At 49.4% G+C, this 17,987-nt stretch overlaps 2 protein-coding genes across 3 annotated transcripts; one reads left to right on the top strand and one right to left on the bottom strand.

The window, feature by feature from the left end:
- Positions 1–10,285: 10,285 nt before the first annotated feature.
- On the top strand, positions 10,286–11,221 carry LOC115642382 (olfactory receptor 4E2-like). Its single transcript, XM_030545795.1, has one exon. It carries the CDS (start codon positions 10,286–10,288, stop codon positions 11,219–11,221), a length of 936 nt encoding a protein of 311 aa, XP_030401655.1.
- A 3,950-nt stretch (positions 11,222–15,171) lies between these two features.
- Positions 15,172–17,616, bottom strand: LOC115642381 (olfactory receptor 4E1-like). 2 transcript variants are annotated; one of them, XM_030545794.1, is made up of 2 exons: positions 17,600–17,616; positions 15,172–16,084 (listed from the first exon to the last, which is right to left on the bottom strand). In XM_030545794.1, the coding sequence occupies exons 1-2, from the start codon at positions 17,614–17,616 to the stop codon at positions 15,172–15,174; spliced, it is 930 nt and encodes a 309-aa protein (XP_030401654.1). The 2 variants fall into 2 exon arrangements, with proteins under 2 accessions (XP_030401654.1, XP_030401653.1); XM_030545793.1 differs by lacking the exon at positions 17,600–17,616 and having other exon boundaries at positions 15,172–16,107.
- Between the last annotated feature and the right edge of the window lie 371 nt (positions 17,617–17,987).

The following is a 17,987-nucleotide window of genomic DNA, read 5'->3' as shown; positions in this document are numbered from 1 at the left end:
GGGATGACAACCTTTTCTTACCTCCTGGGGCTATTGTGAGGACAAATCCATCAGTGTGCCTGAGCTGATAGGGGCCATGTAAATAGAGACAGAACTGGCAAAAGGTGGCAGGAAATGTCATCTTTTGGGAGGAAGCTGAAATAATGAAAGAATAAAGGACTTGGCACAATACTTTGGTCCTTGCTTGCCATAAATTAAGAAGGTTCCATTGCAGTCAATGGGATCTGGTCTGTCACAGGTCAGGGCAACCACACCTGTATGCCCCACTCTGTGGTCCAGCCAGGGCACTCATTCTCAGGCTACCTATATTATATAATTGGAAGAGACCTTGAAAGGTCATTGAGTCCAGCCCCCTGCCTTCACTAGCAGAACTAAGTACTGATTTTTGCCCTAGATCCCTAAGTGGCCCCCTCAAAGATTGAACTCATAACCCTGGGTTTAGCAAACCAATGCTCAAACCACTGAGCTATCTCTTCTCAGCCATCACCCCCCTACACGCACACACACACGCCACGGTGAATTCCCCAGCAAGGCTCGCTGCTTTCCCTGATCCTCAGCGGCTATAAACAGTGCAATTTTCCACACTGCCATTTATAAGCAAGCACATTTATTCTTAAAGTAAAAGGGTTCCAGAGAACACAGATTAGAAACACGAAGAGAACCTACCTGCATGGGGAGAAGCTTGCTAGAGAAGGGCTCTGGCAGGTGAACAGTTCTCCAGACCTCACCAAGGATTTTGCCTGGGGTCACAAGTTCATCACAGTCATTAGCTCAGAACAAGCACAACCATGACAAGGTTAATCCCTCCTTTATACAGCCTGGGTCTTTGGGAATAGGCGATTTGTAGCCGATGGGGCTCTCCACAGGGCTTTGCTTCAAGAGGCTGGGTTTGTGCTTAACTGAGGGAGTTACATTTGCAAAACCCCCACCTAGCAATCCCCTGGGACACCTACTTAGCTTTAAAAGTTCCCATTGTTTGAAACAGTCCTTTGATGTGCATAGCACTTCCCAGGGTTTACATTAGCCAGGTCTCCCCACCACCCACAGTAAGACATGAATGTTTCCATGTCTTAAAATGAACTCCTAATATAATTGAACTTAATTCAGTGAGGTTTGCCCAGGACATTGCAGGAAATTGCTGTATCCTTCATGGTCTGTAGCTGTTTCCGTCCCCCTAAATAAACTAGTTCTAGAGTTATATTCCCCATCAGATGTCAGCAGGTTTCTAGCAGTGCTCAGCTACTATTATTATCTTATCATAATTTGATATTGCCTGACGCTAGCCAGGAGCAGTGTGCTGGGTGCTGTATAGAATAATAGAACAGAATCATAGAATATCAGGGTTGGAAGGGACCTCAGGAGGTATCTAGTCCGACCCGCTGCTCAAAGCAGGATCAATTCCCAACTAAATCATCCCAGCCAGGGCTTTGTCAAGCCTGACCTTAAAAACCTCTAAGGAAGGAGATTCCACCACCTCCCTAGGGAACCCATTCCAGTGATTCACCACTCTCTGAGTGAAAAACGTTTTCCTAATATCCAACCTAAACCTGCCCTATTGCAACTTGAGACCATTACTCCTTGTTCTGTCATCTGGTACCACTGAGAACAGTCTAGATCCATCCTCTTTGGAACCCCCTTTCAGGTAGTTGAAAGCAGCTATCAAATCCCCCTTCATTCTTCTCTTCTGCAGACTAAACAATCCCAGTTCCCTCAGCCTCTCCTCATAAGCCATGTGCTCCAGCCCCCTAATCATTTTTGTTGCCCTCTGCTGGACTCTTTCCAATTTTTCCACATCCTTCTTGTAGTGTGGGGCCCAAAACTGGACACAGTACTCCAGATGAGGCCTCACCAATGTCGAATAAAGGGGAATGTTCACGTCCCTCGATCTGCTGGCAATGCCCCTACTTATACAGCCCAAAATGCCATGAGCCTTCTTGGCAACAAGGGCACACTGTTGACTCATGTCCAGCTTCTCATCCACTGTAATCCCTAGGTCCTTTTCTGCAGAACTGCTGCCTAGCCATTCGGTCCCTAGTCCATAGCAGTGAATGGGATTCTTCCATCCTAAGTGCAGGACTCTTCACTTGTCCTTGTTGAACCTCCTCAGGTTTCTTTTGGCCCAATCCTCTAATTTGTCTAGGTCCCTCTGTATCCTATCCCTACCCTCCAGCATCTCTACCACTCCTCCAAGCTTAGTGTCATCTGCAAACTTGCTGAGGGTGCAATCCACACCGTCTTCCAAATCATTAATGAAGATATTGAACAAAACCGTCCCCAAGACCGACCCTTGGGGTGCTCCGCTTGAAACCAGCTGGCAACTAGACATGGAGCCATTGATCACTACCTGTCGAGTCCAATGATCTAGCCAACTTTCTGTCCACTTTATAGATGGGCTCTGTCCCGAAAAGCTGCCATTTAAATAGAGCAGAAAGCCAGCAGGGGAGGGAAGGGATAGAACTCCCCAGCAGAGCGAACAATGGGATAGCCGCGAATGGCATTGAGTGCCAGGAGTTTTAGAGGGGTGAGTTATCTAGATGGCGTTCAGCGAAATGGAAAGGAAAGGCAAGGGAAGCGAGGGGAGGGACAAGGCAGGGAGAAGCAGATGAGAGGGACCAGTGGGCAGTGAAGTTGGGGAGGGAGAAAGTTGGAGCAAACAGCAGTGGGCCGAGGAAGCCCAGGGAAACCTCCGAATGCCCAGAATTCCCGCCTTTGGCTGCTTCTGGAGCTCACTATGTCTTGCGGAATACTCTGCACTTGGGGAAAACATTTCATATTTTTTCTAAGTCACATCCCTTGTGGTTTAATTAGGGGAAGGTGCACAGTTCTCCCAACAGCTCCTTCTTTAACCAGCCTCCTTCCTGGTGGCTGAGCTAAGCAGATGGTCCGATGTCTGACAGGAGATAGCATCACACTAGGCTGGGAACTCCGGAACAGCTGCAGCAGGCGGAGAGCTGCCAAGCCAGGATGCAGAGATGAGAGGAAATCCTGGAGCTGCTGGGCCCATGTAGCTGTGGAGCTTTCTGACAGCAATTCAGTTAAGGAGGCTGCAGCTTTACTCAGCCCATCTCTGCACTAGATCAGGTAAATCCCCTTATATCAGAGTTACTAGGCTGGGGCCAGATTTTCCACTCTGGCACACTGGTAAGCCAGCAGTGAATCAGCATCTTGATGGGTCATCAGAGCTGTTTGTGATTCCAGTGCAGGGCCGGCTTTAGGAAGTGCGAGGCCCAATTTGAACATTTTCGGCGGGGCCCTGGCAGGGATGACTTAAAAAAAAAAGTGGAGAAAAAAGCCTTTCATTTCTTTCATGTATTATTTACTTTCCATAACTGTATAAATAATAAAATTATATATTATATACATTGCATCATATATGCTGTTGATTGGCTATTAATGACCGCCATTTCACATGTGTGGGTCCCTGCCACTCCCTGCGGGTGTGCACATGTGTTGGTCCCAGCTGCTCCCTGCCCCCCTCATTGAAGCAGGTGTGCAGGGTTACTGCCCTGGGAACTGCAGGGCAGCAGTGGACATGGGGCTGGCTGGAGGCAGGGCAGGGGCTAACTGGAGGTAGGGTCTGGCTGCAGGCAGGGCAAGGGGTGTGGGGCTGGTTGGAAACAGGGGGTGTGGGGCAGGCTGGCTTCAGGCAGGGCCACAGGGAAGTGCAGCAGGGGTTTGCAGGTCTGGAGACAGCGGAGTGTGGAACTGGCTGGCTTCAGGCAGTGGGGTGCAGCAGGGGTTGACTGGAGACAGGGCAGAGGGTGCGGGATAGGCAGGGTGTGCAGGGCTAGTGTGGGCAGCAGTGTGTGGAGGGCTGGCTGGCTTTGGGCAGGGCTGCAGGGGTGTGTGGCAGGGGCTGGCTGGAGACAGGGCAGAGGGTGCGGGCTGGGCAGGGTGTGCAGGGCTGGTGCGGGCAGCAGTGTGTGGGGGGCTGGCTGGCTTTGGGCAGGGTTGCAGGGGTGTGTGGCAGGGGCTGGCTGGAGACAGGACGGGGTTTGGCAGGGGCTGGCTGTGGGCACGGGGTGCAGAGCTGGCTGCAGGCGGGGGGGCTGGACTGGTGTGGGCAGGTCAGGGGGTGCAGCAGAGGCAGCTGGAACCCCAGCCCTTTAAGTAGCCCCCAAACCCCCTTCTACCCACCCTGGACCTTTCAAATAGCCACAGGAGTGCTGGGGAATGCATGGGGGAGGCAGGTCTCTGGCGGCTATTTAAAGGACTGGGGTAGCAAAGGCAGCTGGAGCCCCGGGCCCTTTAAATAGCCCCCAGAGCCCCTCACTGCCCCAGGGCTCCGGCGGCTATTTAAAGGGCCTAGAGCTCCAGCCGGGGTCGTGGGACTTGCCACACTCTGGCCAGAGCTCCAGCTGGGGTCGCAGGGTTTGCCACACCAGGGCTACCCAGAGGGTTCCGGGGGCCTGGGGCCGTAGGCGGCTCCGGTGGATCTCCCGCAGGCGTGCCTGCGGAGGGTCCGCTGGTTCCGCGGCTCCGGTGGAGCATCCGCAGGAACGCCTGCGGGAAGTCCACCGGAGCCGCAGGACCGGCAAGTGGCAGGGCGCCCCCGCGCGGTGAAATGTCTAGAGCCGGCCCTGTTCGGCGGCGGGGGGCCCTTCCGTTCCGGGACCCACCGCCGAAGTGCCCCGAAGACCCGTGGCGGGGGCCCTAGGCCAGCGAATTACCGCCGAAGCAGGACCTGCCGCCGAAGTGCAGCCCGCTCTTCAGCAGTAATTCGGTGGCGAGGGGTCCTTCCCCCCGGAGCTGAAGGTCCCCCCTGCTGGCAAAGACCGGGAGCAGAAGAAGCTCTGGGGACTGGCCCTGCAAGAGTTTTCCAGGCCCCCTGGAGCAAGTGAAGGACCCTGCTCCAGGGCCCCCGAAAAACTCTCGTGGGGGCCCCTGTGGAGCCCAGGGCCTGGGGCAAATTGCCCCTCTTGCCCCGGGCAGCCCTGTGCCACGCTCTGGCCAGAGCTGCCAGGCTTGCTGCACTCTGGCTGGAGCTCTCTGCCTTTATAGGGCCAGCTGAGTCTGTTTGGGGCGTGGCCCCAGCTGCAGCCACTTCCCACAATCAGCCCAGCCTAAAAGCTGCTTTCTCCAGTCACAGCCCCCTCCCAGGGTTGTTTTTAACCCTTCAGGGCAGGAGCAGGAGTCCACCCCGCTACAGGTAGGAATTAATGGTAAATTCTCAGAATGGAGAGGGGTAACTAGTGGTGTTCCCCAAGGGTCAGTTCTAGGACCAATCCTATTCAACTTATTCATAAATGATCTGGAGAAAGGGGTAAACAGTGAGGTGGCAGTTTGCAGATGATACTAAACTGCTCAAGATAGTTAAGACCAAAGCAGACCGTGAAGAACTTCAAAAAGATCTCACAAAACTAAATGATTGGGCAACAAAATGGCAAATGAAATATATTGTGGATAAATGTAAAGTAATGCACATTGGAAAAAATAACCCCAACTATACATACAATATGATGGGGGCTAATTTAGCTACAACAAGTCAAGAAAAAGATCTTGGAGTCATCATGGATAGTTCTCTGAAGTTGTCCACGCAGTGTGCAGAGGCGGTCAGAAAAGCAAACAGGATGTTAGGAATCATTAAAAAGGGGATTGAGAATAAGATGGAGAATATATTGTTGCCCTTATATGAATCGATGGTACCCTCACATCTCAAATACTGTGTACTGATGTGGTCTCCTCATCTCAAAAAGATATATTGGCATTAAAAAAGGTTCAGAGAAGGGCAACTAAAATGATTAGGGGTTTGGAACGGGTCTCATATGAGGAGAGAGTAAAGAGGCTAGGACTTTTCAGCCTGGAAAAGCAGAGACTAAGGGGGGATATGATAGAGGTCTATAAAATCATGAGTGATGTGGAGAAAGTGGATAAGGAAAAGTTATTTACTTATTCTCATAATACAAGAACTAGGGGTCACCAAATGAAATTAATAGGTAGCAGGTTTAAAACAAATAAAAGGAAGTTCTTCACGCAGCTCACAGTCAACTTGTGGAATTCCTTGCCTGCGGAGGCTGTAAAGGCTGGGACTATAACAGCGTTTAAAAGAGAACTGGATAAATTCATGGAGGTTAAGTCCATTAATGGCTATTAGCCAGGATGGAAAAGTGACAGTGTCCTTAGCCTCTGTTTGTCAGAGGGTGGAGATAGATGGCAGGAGAGAGATCACTTGATCATTGCCTGTTAGGTTCACTCCCTCTGGGGCACCTGGCATTGGCCACTGTCAGTAGACAGATACTGGGCTAGATGGACCTTTGGTCTGACTCAGTTCGGCCGTTCTTATGTTCTTATGTGCTGGCCGCCGCTTCCTGCAGCTCCCATTGGCCTGGAGTGGCAAACCGCAGCCAGTGGGATCCGCAATCTGCCAAACTTGTGGATGCTGCAGGTAAACAAACCGGCCCAGCCGGCCAGGGAGCTTACCCTGGCGAGCCTCATGCCGAAGGTTGCCCATCCCTGTTATAGACTGTAACCTTCTCTTTGTTAAGCTAAATAGTTTGAGCTGCTTGAGTCTCTCACAATAGGGCAGGTTTTCTCATCCTTTAATCATTCTCGTGGCTCTTCTCTGAACCCTCCAATTTATCATCATCCGACTTGAATTGTGGCACCAGAACTGGACACAGGATTCCAGCAGCTGTTGCACCAGTGCCAAATACAGAGGCAAAATAACCTCTCTGCTCCTCCTCAAGATTCCCCTGTTTATGCAGCCCAGGATCACATTAGCCCTTCTGGCCACAGTGTTACACTGGGAACCCATGTTCAGCAGATTATCCACCATGACCCCCAAATCTTTTTCAGGGTCACTGCTTCTCAGGAGAGAGCCCCCCATCCTGTATTTTGGTCCGCATTCTTTGTTCCCGGGTGTAGACATTTACATTTAGGTGACTTGATCCCTCTCTATAAACACCTGCTTGGTGAAGAGATGTCTGGTAACAGAGGGTGCTTTACTTTAGCAGCCAAATACAGCACTAGATTCAGTGGCTGGGGGCTGAAGCTAGATAGATTCAGACAGGAACTATGGTTACAAAAAGTTAACAAGCCATTGAGACAATTTACCAAAAGACACGGTGTATTTTCCACCCCTGGAATCCATAAACCAATACGGGACGACTTTCTCAAGGAGTCACTCCAACCTAACACTGAATTATTGGACTCAACTCAGGAATCCCAGCGGTGAAATTCTCTGGTCTGAGCTATGCAGGAAGTTAAACTGGGTGAACAAAATGCCCTCTTTAATCCTTAAAATCCATGAATCTATCCTCCAGGGCAGAATTTGATATTTTATCATTTCAACAGATAATATCCATGTTCTATTTTTTAACATTTGTTTCTATATTTATCTGTTTAAATGTTCATAGTTGTGGGAAATTATGGACGTGTTCAACAATAATTCTTTGACGCTGTGCTATAAAAAGTTAAAACTTTATAACCCTTAACACAAATTGTCAATATCACGTCAAAATATACAAAGTAAATCTCCTTCAATTAAACCCTAATAAGTGCTCACACAGCATCTTTCTTACTTTGCCTAGCTACATTTTGATTATTTATGGATGGAGATATTTTTGTCGGTTTGTGTGTATGGTTAAATCACTGTTCACCGACATTTACTGACAAAAAAAAATCCTTCCAAAAGCTGTATAACATGAGTGCTCAGTAATGGACGGGGGCGGGGGGATTCACTCCACCACCCAGGTGCCTAAGTGAAACCTTCTGCGCTGGGTTATGCTGGAGGTCAGACAAGGTGATCAGCCTTGATTTTGCTAAACAAGCCTGGCTCTTTGAGTCTCCTCTCATAAGATCAGTTCTCTGTTCTGGGATATCTTAGCAGCCCTTCTCTGCACCTGTTATAATCTGAATTCATCTTTCTTGAGCATGAGTAACCAGAATTGGACACAGTATTCCAGATGAGGTCTTGCCAGTACCTTGTACAATGGCATTAATACTCCCCTATTGCTACGGGAAAGCTCTACAGAAAATGTGTTCAGTATTTGTTGCGTGTGAATATTCTGCTCCTTGCTTGCCGTTCAAATCCCAACAGAGAGGGAAAAGGAGTAAATTCATGCTCAGTGCACTGGACCAGGGCCGGCTTTAGGCCGATTCGACCGATTCCGGGGAATCGGTCCCCGCGCCTAAGAGGGCCCCGCGCCTTAGGCACCTTTTTAATTTTTTTTTAACTTACCCGGTCCCCGGCTGCGGTCTGCTCCGGGTTCTTCCATGGTCCCGCTCCTTTGAGCGAAGTGCCGGCGGGAGCGCGGCGCGGCCCCGCTCTCCCAGCTAGAGCTCCAGCCGGGGTGGTGGGGCTTGCAGTGCTCCGGCCGGGGTTCCAGCCGGGAGAGCACGGTGGCGGGGCTTGCCACGCTCCGGCCGGGGTTCCAGCCAGGAGAGCACGGTGGCGGGGCTTGCCGCGATCCGGCCGAGGTTCCAGCCGGGAGAGCGGGGCGGTGGGGCTTGCCGCGCTCCAGCCGGGGCTCCAGCCGGGAGAGCACAGTGGCGGGGCTTGCCGCACTCCAGCTGGGGCTCCAGCCGGCAGAGCACGGTGGCGGTGGGGCTTTGTCGCTCTCCGGCCTGGAGAGCGAGGCCGCGGGGCTTGCCAGCCAGGGGCAGACAGAGCTTCTCTCTGCCTGTAGAGGCAGATGGGCCTGGCTGTAGGAAGCTAGACACAGGGTACCTAATGGAGCAGGGATGGGGAAAGGGCAGAGGAACTGGGGAGCTCCAGCCTGGAAAGCCCCAGGCTGTGGCCTAGCATAAGGCCAATAGGCACTGAGGGTTGCAGAGGGCAGCCCAGGGGTAGGCCAAGGCAGCAGGTCCAAACCCTCCTTGCCGGGGATGAGTGGCTGACACTGCAGTCTGTCCCGGGGTGCGAGGGCTAGACAGTGACTGGCAGTAGCCATATACTGAGGTGAGATGGGGATAGTGGGTGAGGGTCTCCCAGGGAGGGAAGATCCTGAGAGAAAGGGGTTACTGCCAGGGGGTATCACCCCAGATAAAAGGGCACCGAGTCCAGGAAGGGATACGGGGGCCAGAGGACAGGCAGATCACTGGCCTGCAGAGGGAGCTCCAGAGCTGGAAGAAGCTAATTCCCAGGAGTCACCAGCAGGAGGTGCTCCAGGGGTGAGTCCGCACATCTACGCTACCCTTTGTTCCCTGTCTTTTAACCAGTTCTCAATCCATGAACGCACCTTCACTTTTATCCCGTGACAACTTAGCCCGTGATAACATCTCTCAGCCCCCATTGGCCTGGAGCAGCGAACCACGGCCAGTGGGAGCTGTGATGGGCTGGACCTGCTGATGCGGCAGGTAAACACACCGTCCCGTCCCATTAGGTCAGGGTGTTTACCCTGGAGAGCCACATGCCAAAGGTTGCCGATCCCTGGTCTGTAAGTACTTATATGGGGAAAAACTGTTTAATAATGGGCTCTTCAGCAGAGGAACATCTAACATGATCATGATGGCTAGATGTTGAAGCTAGACAAATTCAGATCAGAAATAAGGCTCCATTTTGAACAATGACGATGATTAGCCATTGGAACAATTTACCAAGGATCATGGTAGATTCTCCATCAGTGGCAATTGTAAAATTGAGAATGGATGTTTTTCTAAAACAATTATTTTGGGGAAGTTCTGTGGCCTGGGTTACACAGGAGAACAGGTGAGTTGATTATAGTGGTTCCTTCTGGCCCTGGAATCTGTGAATCTAGAAACCTTTTAACCTTCTCTTGAGCAAGTTGAATAGACATAGCACTTCCCCTTCTCTCTCCTTGTAAGTTGGGAAGACACTGACATTGAGGCTCTCTTCTGAGCCCTTGGTGTGGCGGGTAGACATGTGCGTGTCTGTGGGAATGGCTTGTGTACAATGATTTATTGGTTGTCTTGTGCACGGACTGGATTGTTGAGTATAAGGACTGTGCGTAGAGATCCTCGCTATTAACCTAACATAATGTTCATGATAGCTTCACGTGGCTAATGGTTTCTTTCTTTCTTTCTCCTCTACACATAGGCTGGGATTTTCAAGGGAGCCCAAGGGAGTAAAAGTCAATGTGAATTGGCCACTCTCTTTTTAAAAAACCCACCTGTAGAGTGAGTGTTTCAAAGCCCCCTCAGGGAAGCAAATGCCCGCTATCCACTCATTTTAAGTGTCCAAATCCCTTAGCTGGCTTTGAACCTTTCCTATCCCAAGGCCCTGAACTTCTTGCCCCCAGATCCCAGTGAAGAGCTCTGCTCGGCATACGTCCCCATGATTCCCTGCCTGGTGCAGTGCGTGGGCCTCCCTCGCAGAGCTTGCTGCATGGATGAGGAGAATGTCACCATGGTGACACACTTTGTATTGCTTGGCCTCACCGAGACCCGGGAGCTGCAGCTGGCCCTCTTCGCCCTCTTCTCCATCATTTACCTGCTGATCCTGGTGGGGAACGTCCTCATCATGGTGACGGTGATCAACAACCGGCACCTCCACACCCCCATGTACTTTTTCCTGGGAAACCTCTCCTTCATCGACATCTGCCATGCTTCGGTCACGGCCCCCAAGATGCTGGCTGATCTCCTCTCTGCGGAGAAGACCATCTCCTTTGGGGGTTGCGTGGCACAACTTTTCTTCCTCCACCTCTGCGCCTGCGCTGAGATCTTCCTCCTGACCATCATGGCCTACGACCGCTACGTGGCCATCTGTCATCCACTTCAGTACCCCATGCTCATGAGCTTGCAAGCCTGCACCTGGCTGGTAGGGGCCCTGTGGTCTGGAGCCACCGTCCACTCCCTGGTGCAGACCGTGCTCACCATCCGGCTGCCCTACTGTGGCCCCAACATCATTGATAGCTTCTTCTGCGACGTGCCACCTGTCATCAAGCTGGCTTGCACAGACACCTATTTGACTGGGGTGCTGATCGTCTCTAACAGCGGCATGATCTCTCTCACCTGCTTCCTGGCCCTGCTAGCCTCCTACCTGGTGATCCTAGTCTCTTTGCGGAGTCGGAGCGTTGAAGGGCGGCGCAAAGCGCTCTCCACCTGTGGTTCCCACTTGGCGGTGGTGGCGTTATTCTTTGGGCCATGCATCTTCATCTACACTCGCCCTGCCATCAGCTTCTCACTGGACAAGGTCGTGTCAGTTTTTTACACAATGGTGACCCCGGTGCTCAACCCAGTGATCTACACCCTAAGGAACCAGGAGGTGAAGGGGGCCATGAGGAAACTGAGAGAGAGACAGATTTTCTCCAGGGGGAAATAGGGTAATGTTCAGACAGATGGGGTCCCGAGGGAGGAGAACCCTCCAAGGTAGGAATGAACCAGTGCATGGGGAAATGAGGTCCAAAGGGATGGATTGGAAGACACACAAAAACACACACACACAAATACACAAACACACATTAACACTAAACACACTTTTTCTTTACCAACAAACAGTAAAGCTGAGCTGCTGCAAGGCCAAGGGAATGTAACAACAAAGCAGGAAGAGAAGGAAAGCTCTCCTGGGTCCCAGCTGGACACAGAGTCAGATGCACTGAACACGGGCTATCAGCTGATATTATCCCCAGGCTTAATTGATCCAAAGGCCCAAGCTTGCGCGATTAAAGTTACTTATTCATTAATGTTCTGGGGAGTCAGGAGCACCAGGAAACTCCAGCTGTGGAGTTCTCCTCTGCGCATCCTCTGCTCCCCGCCAAATTTCACCGGCAGTTAAAAGAGAATTTACTTTGGAATCTGTCACACAATCAGGGTCTGCTCAATACAGCGTGTGGGGAGCCCAGGACTGGCCTAGCAGGGGACTATGGGTTGGGACTGAGGGACACAAGCAGAGCTGGAGGGTGGGGAGAGTGCAGCGGGGGCTCTGGTTGGGATAGAGGGCCCCCAGCAGAGCTGAGTGTGCGGGGTCTCAGAACTAGTCATAGGTGACCATAGGTATTTGAGTTTACCAAGGGTCACTCCATGGAATATTTCGCAATAGAACACAGGAGTCTGGTCTCCCAGCCCCTCCTGCTCATCCCAGTGGTCTCAACCTTTCCAGTTGACTGTTCCCCTTTCAGGAGTCTGATTTGTCTTGTGTACTCCCAAGTTTCACCTCACTTAAAAATGACTTGCTGACAAAACCAGACATAAAAATACAAACATGTCACAACACACTTTCACTGAACAAGGGCCATCTTTCTCATTTGTACCATATAATGATACAATAAATGGGTGGGAATATAAATATTGACTTCCATTTCAGTGTACAGAGCAGCATAAGCAAGTCATTGTTGATATGAAATTTTAGTTTGTACTGATTTTCTAGTGCTTTTTCTGTATCCTGTTGTAAAACTAGGCCTATCTAGATGAATTGATGTACCCCCTGGAAGACCTCTGCGTACCCCTGTCTAACCCCTCCTGGGGGAATGCAGAGGTCTTCCAAGGGGTATCTGTACCCCTGGTTGAGAACCACTTCTCTAACCCACTAGACCTCACTCCTCACCCAGAGCTGAGGATAGAACCTAGGAGTCCCAGCTCCCAGATTTTACCCCCTCCCTAAGTTTTGGGGGTTTTGTCTGCATGAGGGTGAGAAGCTTGAATAGGTGACGGGTTTATGGGCAGGTGGGACATTACTAGTTCCCTAGGGGGTCACTCCAGTGCATCGATGACTGGTGGGAATGCAGTGAGAGTTTGAGAGTTGAACAGCCCGAATGCAATGTGCTGGGAATGTTGCGTCATTTCTTACGCCAGCCGGCTTGTGCAGTCTCTCTTGAGAGCTGATTTTGCTTCTGTTTCTTCCACCTGCCTCATCACACTCCTGTTGCTACTTTTAATTAGCTCCTGAACAACTCGTTCCAGAGGCAGCATCAGCCGAGTGGGACTTCCTTTGAAAACTTGTAACGGGACCCAGAGGAATTGATTAGAAGGATGCAAACTTGTGCTGGAGACTTTGCAATGGCATGAAACAGAGATAAGGGACCAGATCCCTAATGGGTGTATGTCAGACAAAACTCCACTAGAGTCAGTAGGACCAGATTCCACACTGGTGCAAACTGGCCATAATTCCACTGGCATCAATGGGGTCCCCAAGTAGTGTAAATCACCCATAGCTCCAGTAGGGTCAATGGGACAGATTCCCAGCTGCATTAAGTTACCCACTCATTCATGCACCAAGGATTTAGACCTGTCAACCTGGGAATGGCCAGGCCAGATCAGACTGGGGCCCATCCAGCCCAGTTTTCTGTCTTGACAGTGCCCGGTGCCAGCCATGGAAACTGCCTAGAGGGAAGTTTCCCCCATCCCCTGTCTGTTAGTGTTGGGTTTATGTTCAGAACCTGGAGCGTTTATGGCCCTTCCAAACTGTGTAATGCAACTCTGGATGTTCTCCTTAGCCATCTTGTTAAGTGAGATGTGTTAAACCAGAGGCTGAGATCAGAACAGATTAGATGAGTCTTAAGACACAGTTAAACCAACAAATGGGGTATTTGAGCCCACCCAGCAGTTTAGACCTTGTGGACAGAGAGCAGCAAAGGGCTTTGTCATTGTAGGTCTGTGGTACAACACAACAAAGGGACACAGGGCTAGAGAGACACAGCAGCAAGGGAGAAGGAGAGTCAACCAGCTGGCTGAAAGAGGTTGGTGTCTGGAGCAAAGAAGCATTCCCTGATTTTTGCTTCTCTCCTGTTTCTGGAGAAGCAGGACTGTACACTCCTTGTAAATAAACATGAATCCATCAGCAAAAATACCAGAGTCCTTTGTCGTTTTCTGCTCCCAACCAGAAAACCCCTAGCTCCCCAAACTTGGACTAGCCACTACATCAAAAGGGATAACGATATAAACGTGGCTCTGTATGAAGCCCTGCTCAGGGGAGCTGGGCAAAACTCAGGATTTCCATGCCACGGGAAAACTGAACATTTTGAAATTTGTTTTCATTCTGAAATCAGAAAGAAAACAACAAAAGTTCAAGCTTTCCCACTTTCAGGTCAATAAAAATGTTCTGTTCTGATTTCAGTTTTAAAATGTATTGTAGATTACAATTGATACAATAATGTACAATGAAGTAGATTTTGAAATAAAATGAAACATCAAAAGATTTCATTCTGATAAGGTCAGAATGAAATAGTTTGATTTTCTCAAAATGTTTTCTCCCCCCGTCCCGCCCATCAAAATTGACATGTTCCCATGAAACAGTTCAAATTCAACAAAATATCCTTTTTTGACAGAAAATGTACAGGTGGAGAACATTTGACCTGCTGCATTGCAAACTCTCAGTGGTACCATAAGGTATTGAGTTCCTGTAGCTAAATATTTCTTGTGATTACAGGCAGAGACAGGCTAACACCTGAATATTTTTGCTGAAAAATGCAGATTTGGATTGACTGAAACATTTCACGCACAAGAATAAGAAACTTAAGAATGGCCATACTGGGTCAGACCAAAGGCCCATCTAGCCCAGTAGCCTGTCTTCAGACAGTGGCCAGTGCCAGAAGCTTCAGGAGGAATGAACAGAACAGGGCAATTATTAGGTGATCCATCCTCTGTCGTCCAATCCCAGCATCTTGGAGTCACAGGCTTAGCTTCTGATGGACCTATCCTCCATGAACTCGACCATGCATTCGTGTCTATTGATAGGCAAAAATATTCTGAAAAAATAAAAACGTTTCATTTTGACATTTTAAAAATAAAATGTTTTGATTTTTTGATTTGAGATTTTTTTTGTTTCAAAGTTTACTTTGATTTTATTAATTTTTTTTTTAAAACTGAAAAAATGAAACAAAAAATTCAGTTTCAGGTTGAAGGAGACAATTCATTCTAACCAAAATTATCCCTCCCCTTCCCCCCCTACATAATTTTTTGGTACTGCCAGGGAACCAAAAATAATTTATTTTGTTAGCTCTGGTAAGCAACACTCAAGCTTAACCCCCAAACCTCGTCCTCCAATGGGCCAGTTAGCTTGACTATAAGCCACCACTTAACTTGAACTAGAAATTGGTGAGTGTGTATAGGAGCTGGGTTAGGGGCGATACTCAAGTTACACCATGAGCGATCATGGCAGTAAAGACAACCCCTAAAGAGGGACAGATACCCAGATAAAACAGTGATGAGTGGTGGAGAAGAGATAAATAGTCATAGATATAAAGGCCAGAAGAGACCACTGTGATCATCTAGTCTGGCCTCCTGCATGACACAGGCCAGAGAACTGCCCCAAACACGATTCCTTGGGACTCAGGGTCATTTGTTTCTGGAATTGACCTGCCTCGCCTGCAGTTTGCGCAGTGCCTGCTGCATGTCCTCGTTCCTCAGGGTGTAGATGATGGGGTTTAGCAGTGGAGTGACAGCCGTGAAGAACACTGACACCACCTTGTCTGCGGCCAGGCTCTTGGCCGGCCTGAGATAGATGAAGATGCAGTGGCCCAGGAAGAACGTCACTACCATCAGGTGGGCTGCGCAGGTGGAGAGTGCCTTGTGCCGCCCCTCGGAGAAGTGGTTCCTCAGGGAGACGAGGATGACACTGTAGGAGACCACCAGCACCATGAAGCAGATCACGGAGATGAGCCCTGAGTTGGAGACGATGAGCACCTCAAAGACATAGGTGTCAGCGCAGGCCAGCTTGAGGACCAATGGGACATCGCAGAAGAAGTTGTCAATGGCATTGGGGCCACAGTATGGGAGGTGTAGGGTCAGGGAAGTCAGGGCCACAGAGTGGACTAGCCCACCCAACCACATGGCTGCGGCCAGCTTCAGGCAGAACTTGCGGCTCATGATGGTGCCATAGTGCATGGGGTTGCAGATGGCTGCGTAGCGGTCGTAGGCCATGATGGTGAGGAGGAAGATCTCGGTGCAGGCGAAGAGGTGGAGGAAGAACATCTGGGCAATGCATTCACCAAAGGAGATGGTCTTCCTCTCCACTAGGAAGTCAGCTAGCATCTTGGGCATCACTACTGAGGAGTGACAGATGTCAATGAAGGAGAGATTGCTGAGGAAAAAGTACATGGGGGTGTGCAGGCATTGGTCGTAGGCGATGGTGAAGACAATGAGCGTGTTCCCCAGCAGGATCAACACATAGATGACTGTGAAGAAGGTGAACAGGACCAGCTCCAGGGCGTGATTGGTGCTCAGGCCAGAAAGGATGAACTCATTCACTCTGCTCTCATTCCATTCCACCATGTTCTGTCTTGGGTTTATTGCCCCTGGAAGAACGGACATGATGAGAGAGGCAGGTGGTTAGCTGAGGGATAGATGTTGCAAGAAGTGATGGCAGTTATTTGGTACCAATATTCTGAAGCCCTGTGCAAGAGGAGAGCCAGGAAAAATGTGCAGAATACATGCACAAGGAGAACAGTGCAACACCTGGACAGCTGGTCAAAACTTGGGAATTCTGTTCCACAGGAAAATTCCAGGGTTTTAAAAAAAATGTTCTCATTTGGCATAAAAAATTGAAAATTCAAAATTTTCTGCAGAAATGAAATTGTGAAATTTAACGTTTCAGAAAAATCAAACTCTTTCTGTTTTACTTTTTTTAAAAGATGAAATGGAGCATCTGGCTGCCCTGACTCTCAGGGATTTCTTATGTTGCCCTGACTCCTGGGGTCTCCCTGGGCTCCCCCCGATTCTGGGAGACTCAAGACTCTGCCCCTGACTCCAGCTTTAAAATCTGTTCAAGAGGAGAGAAGAACAAAAATACATGCAATAAGGGAGCCCTGCAGAATGCATGCAAAGGAGAGCTATGAAGAACACATGCGATGGGAAACCCATGCAAAAATCCATGCCACAAGAGAACTATTGAAAATGCATGCAAGGGAAGAGATGTGGAAAATGTTTGCAACAGGACAGCTGTGAAAAACGTGTGAGGCAGGAAATTTGTGTGAAATGTGTGCAACCGGAGAGCTGTGCAAAATGCATGCAGTGGGATAGCCATGCAAAACGCATGCAGGAGGAAAGCTGTGCAGACTGATAAATAGCTCAAGCTATGTTCCAGGCCCGTTGGGCTGCTTGAGCAGAGTCCCAGTTCTTTCCCTGCTTCCTCACACATGCTCTAGGGGGTAGTAACCCTCCACAAGTGCATGACAGCATTCTATCCCCTATCCTTGCTTGGTTGGGCCCTGTAGGGGTCTAGGTGATGGCCACTGTCTTGGCTAGCTAACCAGAGACTGACCTGTGGACCTTCCTGGTTAATATCATGGGCTGCTGCACCTTGAGTGAGCCAGGCCTCACTCACTGCCGCTGGCACAGACCCATATCCCCAGCAAATGGGGCTCAGCGGGGGCATAGAAGGCCCCAATCTACTGCAAATAGTAAGGGCTGGTCAAGCATTTCCCTGCTCAAAGAGTTTTAAGTGAACAATTCACTTTTGTTCAGAAAACTTTGTTCAGTTTTTGTTTTTTTAAATTTTCTGATTTTTTAAATTTTACAAAAATATTTTTAACACCCTCTCCACTATTTCCCCCCGTTCCCTGCATTTTTCAGTAGGAAAATGTCAAAAGGCAGTAACAGGTGACAGATGTTAGTTGTGTCACTTAATGGAGATCTGGAAGAAGTCTGGTTACAATGCCAGTGAGAACCAGATATAACTTGAAGAGAACAGAAGAGAACAGAGAAAATTATAATATAACAGAGGAAATTAGGAGAGAAGAGAAAACACTGATAACTTTTCATTGACAGTGACATTTTTTCCATGAATTTTTAAATAAAATAAATCAGAAGTGTTTGAAATTTTCCACACAATCCTTTTTCCTAGACTTTTAGGCCAGACGGGACCATTATGATAATCTACTCTAACCTTCTCCATCACACGGACCAGAGAATGTCACCCAGTAATTTCTGCATCAAGACCATAACCTTTGTTTGAGCTAGAGGGAGTCTGTAGGAAAGTCCTGTAGCCTTGATTTACAGACTCCAAGTGATGGAGAATCTCCCACATCTTTGCGTAGGTTGTTCCAATGGTTTAGTTCCGCTCACTGTTCAGACTTTGTGTCTCATATCTAGTCTGATTTTCTAGTAGCTTCAGTTTTGATCAATTGGATCCCATGCCCTTTGCGGCTCAATTT

Source organism: Gopherus evgoodei, unplaced genomic scaffold (assembly GCF_007399415.2).
Source record: "Gopherus evgoodei ecotype Sinaloan lineage unplaced genomic scaffold, rGopEvg1_v1.p scaffold_39_arrow_ctg1, whole genome shotgun sequence".
NCBI classification, from domain to species: domain Eukaryota; kingdom Metazoa; phylum Chordata; order Testudines; family Testudinidae; genus Gopherus; species Gopherus evgoodei.
Note: the sequence above shows the minus strand (reverse complement) of the source record. Positions and strands in the feature narration are given on the sequence as shown.